This window comes from Ambystoma mexicanum, chromosome 4p (genome assembly GCF_040938575.1).
Source record: "Ambystoma mexicanum isolate Mex_15411 chromosome 4p, UKY_AmexF1_1, whole genome shotgun sequence".
In the NCBI taxonomy this organism is placed as follows: domain Eukaryota; kingdom Metazoa; phylum Chordata; class Amphibia; order Caudata; family Ambystomatidae; genus Ambystoma; species Ambystoma mexicanum.
This window is the reverse complement of record NC_090927.1, coordinates 856,751,414-856,768,394: the sequence shown is the minus strand read 5'-3', so window position 1 is coordinate 856,768,394 and position 16,981 is coordinate 856,751,414. Positions and strand designations below refer to the sequence as shown.

Sequence of the window (16,981 nt, the reverse complement as noted above, 5' to 3'; positions counted from 1 at the left end):
GGGACTCCAATCACTTTCATATAACATCCTATGACTGTTCAAATGGACCAAAAGCAGATCAAGTTCCTATGTGTCCCCCACCCAGTTCTCTATTGTCAGTCAGTGAGGCTGTGGAGCAGATAAGCAACTGAAGATTTGAGATAAAATGATTCTCTCTTGCTCCTCAATGGCGCACCAGGAGAGGGGTTAACATCCCTGCTCTCTCTCTCTCTCCCTGTTACACTGTATGTTGGCTTGCAGTGATTTGTGGAGGTTTTGTTAACCCAAAGCCCTCTATTCCTCGACAAATCTGTGTTCACTCACTGCATTATTTTGGCTGTTAGGTGATGCAAACACCACAAAAGTGCCAAAACTTAAAATGTGACCATTTATAGTACGGATGGCATCGTACAATAATACTGAATCTAATACGGCAAACGTTTGTTTACTGTGAAAAGTGCAGTGATAAAAATGTTGACGATCCAAGACTGTGCAAGGCGGGTTGCAGGGGTGCCCCCGCCTCCTTGATTGGCATCTAATCACTGCGAACGGGTGCAGAGGGGATGCGTGGGTGTCAATACAGAAATGAAAAGTAAGGGGAAAAAAGGACTCTCGTGGGAGTTAAAACACGCCGGAAGGGAAGAGGAAATGTGAGCGGAGCCGATGAAGGAAGCTAACAAAGAAGTAGCAAGGTAAAGGTTGGAGGGGAAAGGGGGTAGCACATATCTTGAGGGGGGTAGCAGATATCTTGCTGATCGCGCATTTGGTGCATCAGCGGGATCAAAAAGAAGAATTCGAAAATTGCAGACACGCTGACAAGGAACTATGTGATCACTGCGTGCCGCCATAATGGAATTCAGAATTTTCGGATTCAGCATTTTCGGCAGTGCAGTGATCAGATAGATCCATCTGGATGGGAATGGGATAAACACCTATAGGAACTATGGATTTATCTACAAATAAACAGGGTGTTCCCATCTAACAAAATATAGTATGTCAGGTTTCTCTTCTCTAATAAGGAGCCTGCCCCTGAATTGCAGCTCTGAACACAGTTTTGGGCCTTTAGTGCCCAGCATGCTTTTTTGCTTCAATAAAATGGCAGCAATGTAGAGCCCAGCTTGTTTCCTGGCCTCAAATCACAGTTTCAGGGATTTAGCATCCATCTCACTATTTATAATCCATCCAAGGTTATAGTGCCTGGTTCACTTCCTTCTGTTTTCAGGGATAAAGGATACAGTAGGTAACCCAGCCTCCAGAGGTACATCACCCACTCTTCAGGAATATAGTGGACAGCTCCTCCTCCAGGGATATGGTATCCAGTTCACTCTTTCAGGGTTATAATGCCCATCTCAGTTGGTTGCAGTCGGAGGCCTTTATGTTCTAGGGCTCTCTAGCCTCTCGAATGATAATAAGCCTTTCCCGGTTCCTCATTCTTGTCAGATGTTAAGCTCGTTCACATCTGGTCCTCTCTTGGTCCCAGTCATTGTACATTTTGGCTGGTTTTTCACTGCCCTGCTGACCCCCTGTTTCTTAGTTGACTGCTACCAATGCTTCTCTCTCTTCCAGGGCCTCTTTCCCAAGGCCCTGCATAATGTTAATGTTTGGTAGAGCCACAGGAGAAATCGGCGTTTGAGGAGAGGTCATTGGCTTTATTGTTCAATATAAGCTCAGATTAACAGCAACTCTGACTTCCAGAGCACCTGCTCTCTCCAACCAGCCCTCCTTCTGTTCAAACTGTCACATCAGCCGCCTTCTCAGGACTCAATTGCAACAGCAGGGTGCTGTCACCAAGCTCTCTGAGAGCATAGTGACACCAGTGCCCGTCACCAAGGAGCCTCCATCGACAGAGGAGAAGTTCAAAGTTCTAAATGAGAGAAATGTTTTTGGCAACAACAACAGTACGAACAGTAACAATATAGCAAATTGTTCAGCACCCCTTCTTTATGGAAGAAAATAAACAGTCGGCTTCCTACATAGATTTTACTTCTTGGGACTTATTCTAAATCCTTCCATTCCCTGATACGATTGAATGCTGAAACAACCCATCCATCTAGAGAGGATTGGAAAATTGGGATTTTCCCTTCGGTACATGGTGAGAAATCCTTACTTTGACTATGTCCCGCTGGACACTCTGTTTTCCCTACATATACATTTAGCATTTTGAGCCAACTTAGTCACCCAGTGTCTCCCTCGCCTTATCCTCCCCACACTTTCTTCATCCCACTACAACAATGTTGAATGCCTCATCAATTCAGGATAAACTCTGGTGTTTGGTTTTCTCTTTTTGAGAATCTCAAAAAGAGAGACAGGTCAGGCCATAGAGTGCAAGACAGTACATGACTATTCTATGTTGGACATCATAAGCCCAGTCACGCCCTGGTCCAATAGCCATCTTCACACTTTCCAGAGAGTGCAGTTGAATCCTAGACTGTGGATGGTGCAGTCATGTGTACCCCATTATCCGGGATAAGCTTGCAATGAAATCCCTCTCTCCAGCAAACCATATTACAATTGGAGTGGTGGCCTCGCTAGTGACTTGGCCCTCTGGCCACTTAGGAAAAACATCAATGGGTCTGAGCACATAAATGCAGCCCCCACCGTTAATTGGCCCCACAAAATCAAATGCCACCTCATACCAGGCCCTCTTTGGGAATGTGTTAAATCCCCTAGGCGCTATTATCACCTGGACAGTCTGGTTAGTATTTCTGCAAGCTTGGCAAAACTTCACCACGTGTTCCACATCACTGTCCATCCCTGTCCAACAAAGGTTGTGGCACATACGGCCATTGGTCTTCAGATTATCCCTGTGCCATCCCAACCAGCTGGTCATAAATTCCTCAGGTGGAACCACTGCAGATCCACCAGGTGCCATGCCTCCTTCTACAAGCTACTCAGATTTCACCATTGGCAGTAGTCTTTCAGCCTTACATCTGTTGCCTCTGGCAATCTCTAAACAGCGTGTGCACACTGGACAACCAAAGAGTTCAGTGCATCACTCTTCTATTCTCTTCCCAAGCTTCCAGTAATCCGCAACCTGTTCACCTTTATTATCCTCAGACTTTTCTTCCTGCCTCCCATTTGCCACGTTCACAGGAAAGACGTCAGCCACAAATTTGACCTCCATATTTAGGACATGAATGCGTGGGACCCATATAACCACCCTGCGGGGCTTGCAATCTAGCCCCATGCTGGCAAAGACCCCCTTCAACGACTTGTGCTCCACCCGTATCAAAAATCTCCAACCATCTGCTTTACCAGTAACACCCTAAGGCCTTCTTTTTCTTTTCAGAATACTTCAACCCTTGTGATAAACGCAACTGTTTTCTCTTCGCCGTCTTGAATTTAGCAGAAGACATACCTTAGGCCTGAGTTACTGGCATGTGTGTACAAAATGGTTTTGCACTTCAAACCTAGTCTACACAAGAGCCCCATGACCTGCCTTTGTGTTTTGATAAACTCCTTCTAACACTTCTTAGTCCATTCAAAAGTCAGATTGTTTTCAAAAGATGCCTAATGTGTATGATTTGTCTGCAAAGTGCACAACAAATGTATAGTCGTTTCCAAGAACTTAATAATGGTAATTAATTCTTGTCTGTATTACAGGCTCTGTAGTTGTTTAATGACCTGCAACAGATCATCTTTGGGGCGAATACCATTCCTGGTGTGAACATGCAAAGTTATTCAGTGGCGGTTCTAAATTTGTATTTTTCCAACTTAAGTCTCAAAAATGCATCCTTTAACTTAAGCAGCACACTCCACAATCTCTCATCGTGCTCCTGCTCCCTTTCAACAAACACAAGCATCTCATCTTGGTAACTAACAACCACCAGGTCCTCACCAAATAGATGCAACATGATTTTCTGGAAAACACTGGCTGCAGACACAAGTCCCAATGGCATCCTTTTTGAATTGCAAATTTTACCGGTCCTCTTACTGTAGATCTTCCAGTTAGCAGTTGTCCGGATTCTCCCGTTACTTCCTCATCCTCTTCACAATATTCAATCTGGGCAGCTGCTGCCAGAGTTCAGACGAATAAGGATCCAAGCTCTGCTCCCCAAGACCAGACCAAAGTCTAGGCTTAAGGAATAGAGAAAGGAACCGAATATGTTTAAGGCAAAGGAAAACCTTGCAGGAGAATGATAGTCCCATGGACAAAAAATCTCTGCAGTCAGAACAATGGGGGAAAAAAAGTAATGTAAGAATTACAGTGAAGCTCAATTTAGACGCGCCAGACTAAGGTTCTGTCTCCTTAAATATCATAGAAACAGGAAACTCTGCACCCTGTACTTCCTCTTGGGGAGCCCCCACCCACCGTGATGAATAAGGAGTGACACATGTATAATGGGGTGGCCATCTTGGAGTGGAGTTATACATTTGTGTGAAGCAAGGAGAAATTGTAAAAAATTGAGAAAGTACAGACAAGTGTAATGGAACTTTAGGTGCAACTGATTCCTTGTGAGGCACTGCCCTTTCTTTTTGAGACTGGTTTCCTTGTGTTATCTCCTGCTCACATAAATATTCTGGAACTTCTGTATGAATAGGACTGAAGTGCGTCTTTAGTTTCTGTGGCCCTTTCACCCTACAGGCTGAACCAAGCATGCACCTCCTTCTCCCAATCACGTAGGTCACTGCAGACTCTGGCCCCTGCTGAGCCACAACACAGTGGCTCCTACGTGTCGTTAGATGACCCGTCATGGCACGCTGAGCATGACAGAAAAGTGAAGGAACAGGAAAGGAAGGCACCAGCCGGGAGGCAGGAGCTCATTCCCTTTGTGTGGATGCGGCACCCAGGCCATGGTGAAATCTCAGGCTCTCGATGTTCCTTTTGCGGCTCAGCGCCATGACATCCATTTATGCTGGAATAGCTTAAAGGGCGTTATAAAGCATGTCAAATCCATGGACCGAAGGCGCAGTTTCACCTGTTGATATGCTGAGGTGAACTTAATGACAAAGAACTTTGCCTTTAATGGGGCGTGTAGCAACTTAGAATTGTTAGACAAGGGAAACCTCCCCTCCACAGCCTGCCAATTTGGAGCTCTAAAGTCCACACAGAAACGCAGATTCCCATTGGCTTTACGAGCAGCTGCAATAGGAGACACCTACTCAGCATTTTCCACTCATTCAAACACACACTCCTCCTGGAGTTTTTCCAGCTTCTTCAGAACCTCTGGCCTGAGCGCCAGAGGTGCACTGCTTACTTTAGTAATGTAGTGGCAGACACTTTTCAATTCTCATGGACCCCTTGGAGCACTTGCAGGACACCTCTTGAGATATCCTTACATTGATCGCACATCTGTCCATCACCTTCACATGCTCCACCAACAACACTTAAGTAGGGTCATTTGAATCCAAAATAATACCCAACTCTCTCTGCTCATCCCAACCCAGGAGATTTCCCCCTTTACAAAAAACGTATATCTTGGTATCCTCCCACCCTTGATGGTAATTTCTGCTTGGGATAAACCTATGATCTCAATAGGCGTTTCACCATAAGCATTACTACAGATGTCAGACTTTGCAAGAGGGCACTCATACTATTGCTTCTCACAGCAAACTTTGATTTCAATGGTTTAATCTTCCTCTATGTCCCCTATGAGGTTGTCCAAAAACGGGACAACCTCATAATTAACACAACAGTCGTCGGCTTATGGCTTTATACTTTTGTGCCTTCCTTGTACTTCGCTTATGAAAATGCAGCATCCTGGTGCAAACTTCATTCCTGGTGCGGATTTGGCAGTACTGTCCATTACCTCTGACTTGCTCCTGGACCTTCCACAATTCTTGGAACATTGTGCAAGTGTACTTGACACTTACCCTTTGTGTACAGAGTTTTAAAACCCATGGAGCTCCTGAAGTAGATCAAACGTGTGGTGCTGTTGCACCAGTAGCACTTTATTTCTTCTTCCTCTGTGGCCTCCCCTGGTGGCAGCATTGCACTTGGGCACTACTATTGTGCCTTACTCTCTACACCCTTCATAGAGGTTGTGACCTTTGCACCTTTCAACTTGTCTAAACTTCACTGAATCCTGCTTCATTCGTGTTCCTGTCGTTTACAATGCAATCTACACCCTTCATGGAGTGTTTACGCCTCTTTGCTAAGGCAAGCACTTCATCCAGAGTGGAATTTATTTTAGCCAAATGTTTTCTTTAATACGATTTGTTTTTGCATTGATCGGTTTTAAAGTCCCAGGAAGCCACGAGGCCATGCAGAGCTGTGACAAATTGTTATACTGTTTCTTCTTCCTCCTGATCCTGTACGCCAGACCAATAACATTTCAACGCCACGTTCGCCGCAGGGATTGTAGGGTATATTCAGCTTACTCACGCACGTTTTATAGTAAGACTTTCAGCGTAACCACCCTGAATGCCATCATCTCTAAGTTCGGGTAGCTTCGTCAAAACCTTCCTCCCTTCAGATCCCAAGAAATGGTGCAACAGATGTTTTGCATTCTGCCCCAGAGGGCACGCCGTTAACAGTGAATACATGTGGATGAAATCCCTCCTTCCAATCTGCCCACTTTCCCTCAGGCTCACCTGAATCAGGGAGGTAGAAAACTAAACCTGGATTTCTATTGAGATCGCGGTTTCACATCCGTTCACTCAGGTTTACAAAAATAACTGCAGGGACCTTTCTGATAGCTAGTGCATTCCCCGGATTTTGAAACATTATGCAGATGCTCCCTCCTGTGGCAGAAGTAGAGCACTGCAACACAAACTCTTCCCGTTTTTCCTTGTGAAACTTAATATGTTTGCTGTTGCTATGTTCACATGATACTGTAGCAGAGAATGGTGTCAAAGTTGACACCTTAAATGTCCAGTGTTTGGGCCAGCTTGGTAGCCATTCTCAAAGGAAAAGGATTGGGCATTCCAAGAGGTGTCGAATTGGGTGGGAGCTAAAGGGAATGACTTTCCTCTACATTTTGGCAAAATCCGCGGTCATTCCCTTAGCTTTTTATCACTAGATCACCGTTCGTGGACGGCAGCCCCAGAGCACTTTTGCTTTTCTTATTCCCAATTACAGGGATTCGAATCTGGGCCCTGCTTGGAACGCTCTAGTATTACATGTTACTGAGCTATCTTGCAGGCACTTGTTTTCGTTTATTTTAATAGTCTTTTTGGGACATGATACAGCTCATTCCGAAGCCATCGCATAGCTCTTCCCCCCACAGTGATCAGCGTTTGTCTTTTGCATTTAAGCACGAATTACGTGAAATTGCTGCAGGGACACCAGTGCAACCAGGTAATGGTTGGTCATGGGTGTCCATAGTCCTTGGCATGTCCCTCAAGAGGTGCGAATGGTGGGTGATTAGAAAGGGCAGGATGCATAAACCTGCATGCTGTGAGGCACAATGAATGAAAGTAACGGTAGTCGTTTAAGATGCTTTTTCTTTCACTGTGTTTCATTCAGTCTTGATAGTACCGTTGTAAAGCACAGTGTTGGGAGAAAGCCAGGTCTCTGCTATGGGGTTTGTATTGAGGGAAGGAGAATGCTGGTGGGCATGTGGTTGTGGGGATTGGGGCGGGCGGTAGGGCTGTGGATGACGGATGGGAACATAGTGGCACTACTTTTTTTTGTACACTTTTTTCCATGGGCATGCTTGGGATTCATGCCTGCGAGAGGGGTGGGGCAGGATCACATTGGCAGACTGCTGCAGTGTGTTACCAATCTTCACCTGAAATCTATACAAGGTGTGGAGCAGTGCGTTATCTGTTAATGAGCTGCACAGCGATCCATAGTCCTAAAACGCAGGTACAGTGCTCGGCCCAGTGACCCCTTGACCCATGACTATACACCTTTGGACTTTTTCTCAAGCGCTGGTCAATAGCAACAGTGACCCCTATACTGCCTTGTCTTTCCAACTGCTTGTTTGTTCAAATCCTCACATCAGCATTCTCAGTAATCTGTAATAACTGCAGAATTATGACCCCAAGCTCTGCAAGAGCATAGTAACATCATTGTCTGTCTCTAAAAAGCCTCCAAGTACAGAGAAATGCACAGATCCACATGAATGCTAAGTACTCAACAACAACAACAGTAACGCTATGCATATTGCACCACAGTCTTCACTTGTTTGTTTCGAATGACTGGGTAGGCCCGGTTGGTTAATCCTACTATTAGCGCCATCTATTGAGTGTCGGCTGACGTTCAAGTGTCCAAGCTTTTCGAGCCATCTTTTGATCATTCTGAAGTACAGCTTTCTGAATCAGGCTCTGCTCCGACTACCTGCAGTTTCTCTGCAACTTTCCTGGCGTCCTGTGGGCTGAAGATCTTTGTTTTTTTGTTTTCTACTGTGGTGAGTGATCATATAGAGGATCGTGTAGAGTAGAAGGGTATACCGCATAGTTGGTTGGCAGCTCTGCCAGCTCTCTGGTCTGCTACACGAGTGTCCTTTCTGGCACATGGTATTCCATGGCACATCCTGGCTTTTTTTCAGGTTCCCTTTTCAATCAATCGATAAGCTTTATTCAGCAAATTCCATAAAAGCACACACATAAAGTACACCACACATAGTTTATTAAAAAAGTTTAAAACCTATTCATTTTAAAATAGGTTTTCTTTAAAATTGCAAGTGTTGAAAAAGAAACCGAGCCCAAAAAATACAACCCGCCACAATGCATTGAGTAGCTATCTCCTGCTAAAATATTATCATCATGCATTGCTTTACATAGGGTCTGAGCATCATTATGTCACCTGACCCCAAATGATTTCATTGATGGGATCGGGTAGGCGTCTTATATAGAGAGGGCAAACAAATATGAAATGGTAGAGGGATTCAACGCTGTCCTTACAATGGGGGTATGAAGCACTGGAACTGGTTTTCCAGTGATTCTTTAGATTACCTAAACGAGGGTGCCCAACCTAAATCATACAAATGGTGGTCTGGTGAATTACGGTTTAATAATGTCTAGGCATGTTTCAAACCCTAAAGCATAATTTACAGACCAGTCATTTTTCAGTAACTTGGTAAGATGCCTGCACCTGATCCACAATCAATTGCTTATAGTATGTTTTCACAGATACCTTGTGTCCTTTATCAGTTCTAAAGGGATGAAGTCCTAGAACATTCATGTTCGGTTTTTTCAGGATGACTTTAATGTGCTTGCACCACGACAGTGGCAGAACACCCATTAGCCCCTCACGAATTTTTGTTAAACCAATGGAGGATCAGATTCTTACCCACATTAGTATAGACCTAATAGGTCATGTTTAATATTGAACCAGTCCAGCTCGAGTTTTAAAGACGTATTCAGTATAGATTTAGATGAAGATACATTTTTTGTTCAGAAACATGTTCTCTCTTGTGGTTATTTTACCAGTTTCACCAAAGCCCCATAGTTCGGAGCCATACAAGGCGGATGCTCTTGCCTTGGCTCGATACAATTGTAGCACTGGTCTCAGTGCACCATTCCCATGGCTGATTGCAAATTTGGTAATTGCACCAGATGATTTCTCCAGGGTAGCTTCTGATTTTACTATATGCCTTGTCCATGGGCAATTACTGGTGAACGTTAGGCCCAGATAGTCCTACTCTGTCACCTGTTCACAAATCGTATCTTCTATCTCGATTGTTGGTTTAGGCAGTGCTTTATAAGGAATATGGAATGCCATGGTTTCTGTCTTTGTCATGCTGATTCCTAGGCCATTCTCCTGGCAAAACTTGCTAAACAAATTACATTGCTGGAAATGAAAAGCGCGTCATCCGCGAATAAAAGTAGTGGCAATATATCAGACCCTAATACACAAGCATCCACTTTAGTGGAATCAAATAAATCGAACAGAGGGTTGTCAAATAAGCAAAACAAGGTCAGGGATGCAATGGCTTTGACTAAGGATAAAGAGATGCCTATAACCACCAGTCTCTGCCATAGGGCCAGATGCGGGACACCGTCAAAAGCAGCTTTTAGATCCATGTAAAAAATGTAAAGGTTGACTTGTCTTAAGACTATGCACTTCAGTAGAGTCAGAAGCCCGCCTGCCGATGGTCAATCGCATTATTTGTGTCGATCCAAAGTTAGTAGGCGTTCCAACAAGACTTTTGCATAGCTTTTCCCTCAATGTCCAGCAGGGAAATAGGTCTATAGTTTGTGACCTCCTTTCTGTTGCCTTTTTTAAATACAAATTCAACCCTTGTCTGAGAAATTGAAACTGTGGCCGAGGTATCCAGTGATTTAACAGAGGATTTTTTATTACAAGTATTTTTTACCGAATCATTTTTACCGAAAAAATACCAAATTGTTTTTAAATATATTTAGGGGGTAAGGGGTTAAATCAGGTGGGGAGGAGTTTGGGGGGGTTAAAAACACAGGGAACGGGAGACTTTTGGGGTGAGCCCCCCAAATAAAAATGAATCAGTATTTTTTTTGATAAAAATGTTTTGGTAAAAAATACCCTGAATACAAAATCTTCGGTAAAATCAAATAGAACATGTTGCTGATTTTACTAAGAGATTGATTAATTTCCATAGGATGGGCCCCAAACTACAATTTCATTTTTGAGTACGTTGACCAGTATTTTGTCTGGGCCCCGGGCGTCACATGTTTTTTAGAACAAATTGCAATCTAAACTTTTGATGAAGTGATTAAGATGGGGGTCTTGGTGGGGCCAGCCGCCCTAGCAGTTACAGTATGGACTTTATTGAACTCTGGATGAGACTCTTCATAAAATTAACTAAAGATCTTATTCAGCTCTTGAAATATTGTTACTTCTGATATTGCCTACATCTCCTTCTTCAGCAGCACTGTGTCTTGGTGAGGAGGCTCTATGAGGGTCCCCATCCGTAGACTAAATCTCTCCTAGTCAGGTTCGACAATGGGCTGTACCCTCGTGCTTTGTCCAAGTATCTTGATACGACCTCTTACGAAATTAGTTTTGATAGTTTTCCCTACCACTGAACTTGAATTGAAGAGTGGAACAGATCTGTGGGAAAAGGGAAGATGTATCACTTTAGTCTAGTCCTTTTAGGTGCTATGTCCTTGGGTGGGGGATGGGGCCAGCTCCGGGAACCGGGTTGTCCTGACTCCCATCCTGTGATGCGTCCAGGTAGCGCACGACTATTAGTCCCTTGAAGGCCAACTTTCCTGGGTCCCCCTCTGTGCCATGCACTGACTCTGTCGCACATAAAAAGTAGACTTTAGTCCCTGTGCACCTACCATTGTGGTGATATTGTCACTGTGTACCGCTGAAGAGATATTACCTGCCAGAGTGGGCCGAACCTGGTGGGTCTGACCTGCCTGAACAAGGTTAAAAGAGGGCCAGTGCAGCAATGTTACCACCAGGGTTGATTTATTCGGATGGGTACCTTCAACCCTGCATTTTGAAATAATACGCACCTATGTTCTTGCCACAACGTTTCTGTTCGCTGGAGTGGGGTTTTGAGTTGATTACTACCACCTGAAGGGAAGCATTGCGACTTCACAAACAGGAAAGGCCAGTTATATTTTGCATTGCTTTATTTGGAAACGGTCATTAATGTCCTCGCCTCAGGGTTAGGAAGGCATTCATGCTGGTGGCTGCATGGGGCATGCAGGGTGGCTGGGGTGAGGGGCGCGCAACTCTCGGGCTGCTCGCAACAGAAGGCTTCTACAGTAGAAGTTGTACCTGTCAATACAGCCCAAGTTCCAAGAAGCAAGAAACGTTTTCAAATAGCATGTTCATTTCTGATGGGATGAGTTTGAGGGACTGAATTTGATTGAGCTTTTTAATGCTTTTAAAAACAACCCTATTTATTACACTTGGAATATGTTGTCAACATTAACGCATATTAAGTAGAGAAGCATGACCACCCTTAATACAATCGTGTAGGGTACACTCATACAAACATGGAGCTTTGCAATTGGGGATGCTCACAATTCACATCATGGTGATGGTCACCCCGGCTAGGTATGCCTGGAAGTCAGACCATATGTCCTTGGGTATGTTGATGCTCGGCAGTAAGGTAATATACAGTTCCTCAGTGTCGTTTGCCCAGACAACGTCCCTCCACCACATCTCCCTCGTGGGAGGTTGTTTGTGTCCATCTCATTAGGATAGTCCTCTTAGCCAGCAATAAACCCAAGTTCAGGAATCTGCGCTGGGTTACACCAATTCGGCCAGCGTAGCCGGGTATAAGGTCACATGCTGATGGGTCCAGCTGCCTCCCCAACGCTCCAGACAAGGTGGTTTTACCAGCATCCCAATAGTTAAGCAGTTTCAGGCAGGACCATAACACATGTAGCAAGTGAGCATTTTCATCACTATGCATACATTGACCCTATCGGTCCGAAACAGGTTCAGCCTTGACGGTGGTTAATATAGTCTATTCAAAACCTTGAAGTGTATGAGTCTGAACTTCGAGTTCAATGACACCCCCTTCGACAGTGAGCAATGCGCCCTCCATTGAAAGTCAGTGAATTGTACCTGGAGGTCCCCACCCCACTTAGAGCGTATAGTTCATAGACTGTGCCAGTTTGTATAGGACCTTTTTAATGCTTAATGTAATCCTCAGTGTAACAATTGTTTCCCCCCAAAACATGTATTTCGCAATGTGAGTTTGATGGACTATATTTGATTGTGCTTTTTAATGCTCTATGTAGCCCTCGGCGTTACAATTGTTTTCCACCAAAACATGTATTTTGCTATGTTTATTTACATTTAAATGTTCCCAGCAAGTTCATGTGACTTCTTTTTCTCTACAGGCCCACACCGATTATAAGTCTGATCTCTCAGTATGGGTTTCAGGAGCATCTGCTATATTGTAAGTTGGAGTCTGCCTGGGAGTTGGGGTGGCGGGGTGTGTGTGTGTTAGTGTTATAAGCCGTACTGAATGAAATCACGTGCTGGTTTCTAGCATCCGCTTACTTGAATGGCTATGTTGTAATCAATAGTTTAAATGTGGATGTAACTAAGAAACTTGAGGATTCTAGCGCAGCAAACCCCATTTGCCCACCTTTACTTTTTCCTTATGTCAGTGACCAGTCCTAGCTGAAGATGTGTGGGGGCCCATTTCAACGTGATGGTCCCCCACCTCCCCCTTGCTTAGAGCGGAAAACAGTCTGAGTCATCCCTGGGGTGCATACATTATTATGGGGACAAAGAAATACAGCCAGAGGTTAATAGTCACCGATTATCACGGGGCAGCAGCCAGCAGGCAGCTGAAACACTAAATGCCCACTGAAAAGCTATACATTCTTCTTTTCTAGCCAGTGAGCTATGTGGAGGAACCCATGTTAAAATGCAATGAGGTGATAACACTTAAGTATACCCCAGGGGAAGTGATGGCTGGAAGGTCTCCAGCAAACGCAGCTTGTAAGGCAAGCGCTTCAAAGCGCACATTTTAAGCCCCAGAACGAAAGTAATACAGAATGGAATATATTGCTGTGTTATAAGACTGCTGACTGGCAACACAGGGCAGTTGCTGCCCCCCTACCTCCTGAAGCTAGAGGCTCTTTTCAACTGAAAATGACAAAAGGCCCCAACGCCGTCCCTGGGCAGTGAATTGAATTTAAAGCAAAGCAAGGACCAGATTCCACTGATTCGCCAACCGCTAATTTGCCATTAGCACCGATAGTCCTATTATTGCATGTGTGCTGTGAGATTATTGCCATGCAATAGGTGTGCCGATTGAATTACAGATAATAGTTTGTGATTTGACACAGTGAGAATAAAAGTGAACTGTGCCTTGCATGCATTGTTGTCCTTTTGCCTTTTTGATGTTCCCAGCACATATTAGAACACCAACAGTTCATATAACAATCTTCTATAATGGTATGTGTTTTATTTTACTATCCATTCACTTCAAAAGGATCTTCCTCACTCTTTTCCCTTGTCTGGAGGCATCAGGCAGAGTTGTTTTAAGACCGTTAGGGTGAATAAGATCAGTGCAACAGACCCCCCTTGAAGTTCGTTGGAAAAACTTCAGTTGAATTGACATTAAGCTGATGGTTTAACGCAACAAAACCTTAATGCTCTTTGAACCGAAGACATGCATGAGCGTTGACCTAGATGTTGGGCAGCCTATGCCTTGTAGGCAGAAAGGGCTTAAGCCAAGTCTTCCTCTACCATGGAAGACCTTGACGCTGTTGAAACTAGCATAGGCTTCAAAAGCAACACCGAAGTTCAATCTAAGCAGGAAATGCTGAACATTTTCTAGTAGCCAGCCCCCAGCTCTGTAGGGCAGAGGTTAATTCATGCTGTGGAGGCAACCTCTGACGTCCCTACAGCTGTACAACAAAAACACAGGCCCAAAATTAAATTGGGCGATGCACACCCAGAGCAAACATCCAAACATCAGACTTCAACAACATGGCCTAAGCCAACAGTTGAATATTCAAGGTATTCTTTGGAAACTAAAACCAAAGCACAAGAATACCATTCGAAGTCGGACACCGATAAAACCACACATAGAGAGATTTTGACATCGAAAATCCAATCTAAAACCTCTTCATCAATGTCAGTAGAAGGGAAAAGTAGCACTTTTGGCTACAATGAAGAAAAGGGTGCCATCACTTATTCGTAGTCGGAAGGGGAAGTGGAGGGGGACAAGTCACTCAGGAAAGCAACCCCTTCACTGAAGGGTGAACGTCAAGAGAACCGTGGTCTAAAGAATGTTTTACCACAATTATGGGTAGAAAATTAAGACTGTTATGGATTTTTATTAACACCCCACAAAGAAAAGGAGGGAATACCTTGGTATATGTCACATGTCACACCATCTAAAAAGGGAAAAAAATCTAGAACTAGAGCAGCCATGGTAGAGGAGAAGAATAACATTGAAGAGGATAATTATACAGAAGAGGACGTCCTAGTAGAGGAGGATGATGACATTGATCCAAATTAATACACAATACCTTCCCCGGATATTGTAGAGCCCCCTGTAACCTCATCTCCTAACATGGATCAATGCCTATACACCGACCCCCTTAAAAGGGCAGCAACCAGGTTTAATATACATACTGAATCTGAAGATGAAATTGATTTAATAGAGATCTTGCAAGAAGAAAAAGCCTGTTTCCCAATCCATCCCTTTACTTAGGTGTAACCCATTCTCTTATTAATCCAGTACAGATGAAACCTGTAAATCCCAGAATACAAAAAGTACAAGCCAGCCCCAAGAGATCCATTTTATGTTAAAGAGCATTTAAAAGCAGGCTCACTAGTTCTTACAACCACAAGATAAATATGGGAGGGACTCCCCTATTAACGAATACCCTGCAGATGATGAGAGTAAAAGATGTATGAATTGGGAAGAAAGATGTCCACCTCGGCAGCCTATGGACTGCGAATATCTACACAGGCTTATGGCACGGTATAATGGAGACCTGTAAGTAGGACGAGAGAAGAACCCACTAGAGAAGTTTCTGGCCATTGAGATCGGCCATGGCTAAAATAATTCCATAGAAAAAACAATTGGCTAATGCCTTTATTAAACATTCATTAGGCGCAGCTGGGACAATTGTGGCTACCATTACTGAAAGGCAGACATGGCTCAGTCGCTCTGGCTTCAAACACAAAAACATAGAAACACAGGCAAGCCTGCTTAAGGAGTTTATTTGAGGAGACTTGCTGATTTGGAAAATTTGTGGATGAGGCTAAAGGAGCATGAAACCCTTAAACGTCTAGGACAAATAACTGGTAGAACCTTTCCACAAAGGGATACTTTTGATGGTAGGCAATCCTTTCTGGCCCAACCTTTTAGCCATATGACGACTAACATCGGCTACCCTTCAGGAAACACAAGGTACCATGGTTCAGTTGTACAAGGAACAGGTACATTTGGAGCCCATCACCAACAAAGAGGCAGGGCACACAGCAGAGGCCAAGCCTCCCGAGGGGCACCAACAGCCACACCTGGGAGGGGATACCTTCAGACAAATGGGTTTTAAGTGCTGTCAGAGATGGGTACTACATCAAGTTGCTGTCCAAGTCACGTGATCAGCCACCGTGAACTATAAGATTACCTCAGGAACAACTAATTCTCCAGCATGTAGTCTTGCATGGATTCACATGCTCATGAATATTCCCCGGTGTCCGGCTGGAAATTCTCGGTAAAATGAAAGCAGTTAAGTTCAAAGCTAAAAACTGTTTGGCGCTCCTATCAGCGTCACTTTGGATTATACTGCCCCAGCCAATGACACTCATCCTCCTAAGCTCCACCCCTCATGGCCATCTTCGGATTTTTACCGCAAGTTTCTCATGTTGGGAGTCCTCGTGTTTCGCTCCTTGAAATCTGACAACTTTTGCTGTTTTTTGCCTATTTTTGCGGACATTCATCTTGATTCTTCATCTTCTTCGGTCACGTTGTGACTACTGCAGGCGGGGACCTGTTGCCGTAGGAGATCCTTAGTCCATCGTCGTATCTCTGACTTGTGGTCATCACAGGCCCAGGAATGGGTCTTTGCTTCAACACCATGGTGGAAACCACAAAGAAAAGTCTGTTCAGGGCCTGTGAGAACTGCGGCCTGAAGAACATCTTCATCGAAGACCGGCGCCTCAGGTGCATCTACTGCCTACATCCCAACCACTATGTGGACGGATATTCGATTTGCCATTCCTTCTCCTCCAAGACACGGAATGACTGCCATACGAGGTTAGTGGCGTGGATTGAGGAAGGCAAGGCCTCTGACGCAGCCTCCGGGCGTAGTCATGCCTCTTGCAGGGCTGGCAGGTCCAAAGAGCATGCTCCCTCTCACAAAAAGAGGTTGAGGTCCTTTTAGGATGCTTCGCTGGGGAAGATCCAAAAAAAAAAGTTTAAATCGTCACACGCTCCAACACCTTCGTCGTCGCGTCTGCCGGTACAGATCGGAGAGAGGGCGGTCGCCATCACTTGCTCTGTCGACTGTTAGCCTACCGTCAGGCAGGTTCCATCCGCAAGAAAAACGCTAACGCCATTGTCGAAGGGCAAGTCATGCAAGTACCAGTCAGTGGCTCCATCAATACCATTGTCGACACGTGCCTCGTAAATGACCTCCTCCATCATGACTGTTGCCACATCGGCGACCACCCCATTGACGAGTACCTTGTCGT

At 44.6% G+C, this 16,981-nt stretch overlaps 1 protein-coding gene across 2 annotated transcripts in view; it reads left to right on the top strand.

The window, feature by feature from the left end:
- UFL1 (UFM1 specific ligase 1) overlaps positions 1-16,981 on the top strand; it is a 1,228,658-nt gene that overhangs the window by 312,633 nt on the left and 899,044 nt on the right. For both annotated transcript variants that reach the window (XM_069606422.1, XM_069606423.1), the window contains one exon: positions 12,655-12,713. In XM_069606422.1, the coding sequence (XP_069462523.1) occupies positions 12,655-12,713 (59 nt within the window). The remainder of the gene's footprint in view (positions 1-12,654; positions 12,714-16,981) is intronic.